The sequence below is a fragment of the Ctenopharyngodon idella genome, chromosome 18 (assembly GCF_019924925.1).
Source record: "Ctenopharyngodon idella isolate HZGC_01 chromosome 18, HZGC01, whole genome shotgun sequence".
In the NCBI taxonomy this organism is placed as follows: Eukaryota; Metazoa; Chordata; class Actinopteri; order Cypriniformes; family Xenocyprididae; genus Ctenopharyngodon; species Ctenopharyngodon idella.
This window is the reverse complement of record NC_067237.1, coordinates 33,948,454-33,955,675: the sequence shown is the minus strand read 5'-3', so window position 1 is coordinate 33,955,675 and position 7,222 is coordinate 33,948,454. Positions and strand designations below refer to the sequence as shown.

Genomic DNA, 7,222 nt, shown 5'->3' with positions numbered 1-7,222 from the left:
GGAGACCTTCTCATTGGTGGTCTGTTTGAGGTTCAGAGATACCTCAAAGTATTCCCTGAGCTGAGCTTCAGAACAGAGCCAAAACTACCACACTGTGAGCTGTGAGTCTGGACTACAACACCTGAAGAAAACTTAAGACAATAATTTTTTTGTGACTGCACATATATTTATACATTGTAACTTGTCAATGATAATTTAGTCTTTTTATATATATATATATATATATATTACAAAGTATAATTACATTTGAAACTATTGTGTTATGAAATTCAGTTAATCTCTTATTATTATTATTATTATTATTATTATTATTTTTACAGTTAGTATTACTAAGTTCATCACAATTTAATTTATATTGTCTTCTCTAGCTTCTATATGACAAGCTTCCAGCAAGCACTAACAATGGTTTTTGCAATCAATGAGATTAATAACAATCCCAACCTGCTGCCTAACATCACACTTGGTTACCGGATCTACGACAACTGTTTAAGGCTTGGAGTGGCATTCCGTGGTGCCACAGCTCTGGTTAGTGGGACAGAGGAGACCTTCTCTGACCTCAACTGCAAAGGCCCACCACCAGTGATTGGAATCATAGGTGATCCAGGTTCTACTCATTCTATTGCAATTTCCAGTGTCCTGGGGCTGTTTCGACTGCCTATGGTATGATAGTTAAAATATCTTTTTAGACTTTAATATTTGATTATCTACTATGTCATGTTTTCATTCATAATAGAACTTTGTGCAAATATCACAAACCTGCTTCACAAAAATCTATTTTTAAATACAATACAATACAATACAATGGCTTTAGAACTGCTAACATTTGTTCATCTTTCTCTGTCTCTTGTCTCTGCTCCTCATTTCTAATTAGATTAGCTACTATGCCACCTGCTCCTGTTTGAGTGACAGGAAAAAGTACCCCTCTTTCTTCAGAACAATCCCCAGTGATGCCTTCCAGGTGCGGGCTATGGTTCAGATTTTGAGACATTTTGAATGGACCTGGGTTGGTCTTCTGTACAGTGATAATGACTACGGTATCTACGCTGCTCAGTCCTTCCATCAGGAAATGCAGCGGTTTGGACATTGTGTTGCTTTTTCTGAAATACTGCCCCATGATAATAACCCCAGAGATATTCAACGTGTAACGGGAGTGATTCACGCCTCTACAGCTAGAGTGGTGGTTGTTTTTTCTGCTTCATCTTTACTGATACCTTTGATGGACGAAGCTATGTTGCAGAACATGACAGGCAGGCAATGGTTTGCAAGTGAAGCTTGGGCCACTTCACCTGTGTTTCGCACACCACGTTTCCTGCCCTTTCTGGGGGGCACACTGGGCATTGCCATCAGACGTGGGGAGATTGAGGGGCTTCATGACTTTCTGTTACATCTTCGTCCCAACAATGATCAAAGAAATAATATAGTGAGGATCTTCTGGGAGAACATGTTTGGGTGCAGTTTTGAAACTGGGGATAAAGAGACAGAAGGAGAGCAAGTGAAAAAGGTCTGTACAGGACAGGAGGATCTGAGTACCACAAACTCACCATACACTGATGTTTCAGGGTTGAGAGCATCTTATAATGTGTATAAAGCAGTTTATGCCCTGGCACATGCACTTCATGACCTGATGCAGTGTGAAGATGGCAGAGGACCATTCAGTGGGAACAGTTGTGCTGACACAAATCTGAAACCCTGGCAGGTAAGACCCACAGATATAGTGCATATTTTCTCCAGACATATAGATGAGCTGAATGTGGAAAAGCAAAATATGTGCTCTATATTAATTCAAATTTCAGATAAAAATATAACACCTGTCCTATATACAAACTGTACAGCTGGTTCACTACCTACAAAAAGTGAACTTCACCACAGGCTTTGGGGATCATGTGTCATTTGATAAAAATGGAGATGCTCTGGCCATCTATGATGTGTTGAACTGGCAGCCGAGCTCTGATGGGTCAATAAGGCTCCACAAGGTCGGTGTAGTAAATGAAGGGGCAACATCAGGGATGATGCTTACACTGGATGAGGATGCATTTTACTGGAACTCTGAGACAAAAAAAGTAATTAACTTTGAATGTTAAATGTCATAATTTTTGCAGATATAAAGTCTAAATACTATTCAAAGCTAAGATGAGACAAATGAGAATAAAATAATGTAAAAGCCAAGCTTGTTATTATGTAAAAGTGATGACAAACACGATGGATAACAGATGATGACTCTTTTAGCCCCCACAGTCTGTGTGCAGTGAGAGCTGCCCCCCAGGAACCAGACGAGCCACGAGGAAGGCCCATCCTGTCTGCTGTTTTGACTGTCTGCCATGTGGAGATGGAGAGATTTCTAATACAACAGGCGAGGAGATTGCTGGCAAAATTTCAATATAATTTGGTAGTCATTTTCGGTAACATTTTACAAAAGGTTCATTAGTAAACATTAGTTAACTACATTAGTTGACATGAACTAATATTGAACTGCACTTCTATAGCATTTATTAATCTTTGTTGATGTTTCAACATTTACTAATACATTAAAGGGTAGGTAACACACACAGTTTCTACCAATCTCATGTTAATCTTGAGTACCTGTAGAGTACTATTGCACCCTTCATATCTCCAAAAAGTCTTTAGTTTTATCATATTATAAAAGATAGATACGCTGTACCGAGTCTTTCCAAAAAAAGCCGAGCTCTTGGAGGCGTGCCTACCGTGGGCAGAGCTAAAGAGTCACGAGCGTGTGCAGCTTTTGCGTAGAGATCATCTGCAAGCTGTGACATCATTATACATAAAAAGGGAACAAAAAAGTTCGTGTTGTTTACATTTTATGCACTTGTGTGCCGATTGCCAACAAAACACAGACACTTGATGCAGTTACTCACCGCCCGTGATCAGCAAATCCAGCGACAAACTGGGACTTGTTTACAAAGCATTCATCACCGAAATTCCAGGAACAAACATACACGCACAACTCTGTTGCTGCCCCGGAAAAACAAACTTCATCCACTGTTCCCTTAACGCTGGGTTCTTTGGGAAGCTGAAAAAGGTCATCTCTCCCTCACAACCAAAAACACTCAGGTGTTTTGTCTCATTGACAGGAGCTGTGTCTCATTTCGGAGGCTGCATCCTCCGGAGGTCGCATTTTGAAGGCTGCATACGTCATAAAGGATGTCTTATTTAAGAAAAGTAACCGTAATAAAATTGACTGATATTCATTGTGAGGTGTAAAATACTGTGATTTCTTTCTTACTTTGCATTCTAATGGTTATTTTTCTTAAATGAGACTGCCTCGATGATGTATGCAGCCTTCCAAATGCAGCCTTCTTAGGGTGCAGCCACTGAATTGGGACACAGCCATTGTTGAAAAATCTCTTGGCTTTTGTAACCCGAACGAAACATGTTGATGGGCATGCTCTTGCTCTTGGTGATGTGTGTGTGCGCACGCTTATCAGGGAGAAATGCCCATACAAAGAATTACACCATTTATTACGTGATAAAAGGCCATTCTCTAAAAAAAAAACACTCTGAAACCTGGTCCGAAACCAGAACTAGTGTATTTGGCACAGAAATACTCCGTCATACGTCCAACTCGTGTTTTGAAACTTTGGCCATGTTTAGCATGAGAATGTAACTCTTTAACAGTGTAAATAAGTCAGAATGCATGAAATAGCGTTAACCCCCCCCCCCCCCCCTTTAAAATCAAGAGTTGCATTTGTTAACATTAGTTAATGCACTGTGAACTAACATGGACAACCAATGAAATGCTGTATTTTTTTTAACTAACATTGAAAGAGATTAACAAATACAGTAACAAATTAATTGCTCATGGTAAGTTCATGTTGGTTAATACATTGACTAATGTTAACAAATAAACCTTATTGTAAAGTGTTACCTAATTTTCTCTTAAAAATCTTACCTTCTGTTTTTTTTTTGTTTGGTTGGTTTTTTTGTTTTTGGTTGTTTTTTTCCTTACCTACAGATGCTGTTGAGTGCATGTTGTGTCCAGATGAGTTCTGGTCCAATCCAGATAGGAATCAATGTGTCCCCAAAGAAGTAGAGTTTCTGTCTTATGAGGATCCTCTGGGTATCTCTCTGACCACTGCATCTCTGCTTGGCACCTGCTTCTGTGCTCTTGTGATGATTGTCTTTGCTTATCACCATAACACTCCCATAGTACGAGCCAACAATTCAGAGCTCAGCTTTCTGCTTCTGGTGTCACTCAAACTGTGTTTCCTGTGTGTGCTACTGTTCATTGGTCAGCCACAGTTGTGGACGTGTCAGTTAAGACATGCTGTGTTTGGCATAAGCTTTGTCCTGTGTATCTCCTGCATCCTGGTTAAGACTATAGTGGTAATAGCTGTGTTTAAGTCATCTCGACCAGAGGGCAAAGGAGCAATGAAATGGTTTGGAGCAGTTCAACAAAGATGCACAGTTCTGGTCTTAACTGCCCTTCAAGTTGTGATATGTGCAGTCTGGCTCTCTACTGCCTCTCCAACACCCCATAAAAACAACCAGTATATCCGCTCTAAAATAGTATATGAATGTGCTATTGGCTCAGTGGCTGGTTTTTCTATGCTGCTAGGATACATTGGACTGTTGGCAGTAGTAAGCTTCCTTTTAGCCTTCCTGGCGAGAAATCTTCCAGATAATTTTAATGAAGCAAAGTTCATCACTTTCAGCATGCTAATCTTCTGTGCTGTGTGGATTGCGTTTGTTCCAACATATGTGAGCTCACCAGGAAAATATGCAGTGGCTGTGGAGAGTTTTGCCATTCTGTCTTCAAGTTTTGGATTACTGGTGGCCATATTTGCCCCAAAGTGCTACATCATTCTTCTACATCCAGAGAGAAACACTAAAAAAGCAATAATGGGAAGAGAAACACAAAAGAAATAGTTTTATATTATTTAGCTCCACCATTTACAGACACATTTGTGACAGAATGAACGAAAAATCAATATTATTTGTTGTACTATATATTTAGTATTTATTTTACTATACATTTAGTTTACTTCACAAACTGTATATTCTAACTCCTAACCCTAAACCTTCTCTTAAACCTACCCATCACAGAAAACTTTCTGCATTTTTATATTTAAAAAAAAAAAAAAGAAATCACTCTGTATGATTTGTAAGCTGTTTTCCTCATGGGGAACAAAAATACACCCACAAGGATTTTGGATATTGCCATCTTTGTCGCACACGCTTTCAGATCAGCCGCCATTGTTGAGTGCAACACCCTGTAACAGTTTCATGTCAGTTACGTGCAATTTATCCTCTGTAATTCTATTACCCACCCTGAGAGGGCACCAGTGAGCAACACTCTCAGGTATAAACAGGTGTGGGCAGTAGAAGTCAGCCTTGTTACTGTAGTTAGCAGAAGTGATGGGAGAAACTAAGCTTTTCAAAGCTTAAAATCAATTGAACCAATTGCTTCGCAAAATAATTCACTGTTTCGAAGCGTTCGGAATACCACATATTGATGACCCCTGCTGGTCAGAACAGTATAAATGCAGCAAAAATGTTATGCCAAACATGCATAAAAACACCTTTTACAAACCCATTGCAAATGTTTTATTGAAAGTAAAATCTATCAAATGCCATTAACTAATCATCTAATAAGATTAAATATCATGTTTCTGTGTAATGTGTTCTTTTATCAATTGTCAGGGCTTGTTTGATTTGTTTCATAGATGGCTCACCTAAACAGGCCAATAAGAGACAATTAACCCTTTCGTACGTAAATTTAAAATATTCTGGCTGACCCCCCAACGTGAATTTTTTAAGGCGACCGTTATTTAGAACGTATCACTTTATTGTTTCCATGGTGACACGTCATTGCTTGTCACATAACACACCACAGCGCTGTATGACTGCTGATCTGCTTTTATTTAATTTTTCCTTTTTTATTCAAAATATTCACAAATTTGTTAGCTATAGCATGAAATATTTGATATTCCGATTGTCAAATATGTGCACGTGGATGTGATTTGCTGTTTAAACACCTTTATAACGATCGCGTTGGGTGCCGCCATGTTAGTTTGCGCCGCACAGAGAATCGGATCTGTTGGATTTACAACTCGTGAATTCATCCACTTCTCCTGAAATACATGAAAGTAAGTGAGTCGGTGAACTCGGGAAGAAAACTTTAAAGTTGCTTTCACAATGTGTATCTGATATGAAAACGTGTTGTCTAATTATAATGGAAAGGGTTGTTACTTCCGCTTCTATAGACATCATTGTGTATTATACAAACTCTAAATATACTGTTTTGTTAGTACTCATGCGTATTTAAATGTCTGAAACCTAAAATAAACATTATTTGGTTGAAAACTGCATATATGTGATATATGAAAGCGCTGCGCGCTTCCGTCTTTGGTTTAGCGCCAGCCAAAGCGCAAGCACATTTGAATTTGGCAGTTGATCACGTGAGGCGCTGAACGTTCTAATCACACCGGTGTGATCGTACGCTCCTGGAGCCAGCCAAGACTGATCACACCGGTGTGATCGTACACGTCAAAGGGTAACTACTATTATTCCTTTAAATTATAGTAATGGTTAATTAAAACGTCTACAAACATGAATAAAACTGATCAGAGATCAGGTAAAACCCATAGACAATTGTTCAATATTTCACCACTGGGGGGCGATCTCAGTGAATCTGCATGATTCATGGGTTCACAGAGATCTCCCCCAGTGGTGAACCATTTAAATTTTGAAAAAATTTGAAACATTATGACATAACAAAGCCTCATTTACTAAAATCATGTGACTTTGGCAGTTTGATACATGCTTCGAAATCGCCTATCACTAATTTGGAGGCATGACTTACTACTCCAAACCATGATCACAAACCTGGTTGAGAAACCTGATATGGTTTATGGCTCCTTTGTGGATCCTTGGATAACGCCACAAACTGGATTATCAATTATAAATTTTTCTGTATCTGGACAATTGCATCAAGGACTCTAAAGCGGAAAAAGACACTTATCTTCACGTCAGTTTGTGTGTTCAGTTGTGTTTGTTCTATGTATACTGAATTAAACAAGGATCATTGTCTTTATCAGTACAGATAAGATTTTTCATTTATCTTACTGATGCACATTGTATGCGTATTCACAAAATGTGTGTTGTTTGATTCATAGTGGTGTTTTTATAAAGAAATTGACTCAGAAAAGGCAATTTTGAATGGTTAAACTTGTATGGTTACACTACAAGGTGTACAAACAGACTG

At 38.7% G+C, this 7,222-nt stretch overlaps 2 protein-coding genes across 2 annotated transcripts; both read left to right on the top strand.

The window, feature by feature from the left end:
- The first annotated feature begins 402 nt into the window (after positions 1–402).
- LOC127499590 (extracellular calcium-sensing receptor-like) lies at positions 403–2,105 on the top strand. Its single transcript, XM_051869982.1, has 3 exons — positions 403–579; positions 872–1,750; positions 2,100–2,105. Exons 1-3 carry the CDS (start codon positions 403–405, stop codon positions 2,103–2,105), a joined length of 1,062 nt encoding a protein of 353 aa, XP_051725942.1.
- A 1,670-nt stretch (positions 2,106–3,775) lies between these two features.
- LOC127500331 (extracellular calcium-sensing receptor-like) lies at positions 3,776–5,807 on the top strand. The gene has a single exon (XM_051871437.1). The coding sequence runs from the start codon at positions 3,850–3,852 to the stop codon at positions 4,882–4,884; it is 1,035 nt and encodes a 344-aa protein (XP_051727397.1). The 5' UTR covers positions 3,776–3,849; the 3' UTR covers positions 4,885–5,807.
- Positions 5,808–7,222: the final 1,415 nt, after the last annotated feature.

Coding starts and splice junctions, on each gene's coding strand:
- LOC127499590 (XM_051869982.1), top strand. CDS start 403: ATGGTTTTTGCAATCAATGAGATTAATAACAATCCCAACCTGCTGCCT. Junction 580..871: donor ACTGCAAAGGCCCACCACCA/GTGATTGGAATC, acceptor ATTTCTAATTAG/ATTAGCTACTATGCCACCTG.
- LOC127500331 (XM_051871437.1), top strand. CDS start 3,850: ATGTTAACAAATAAACCTTATTGTAAAGTGTTACCTAATTTTCTCTTA.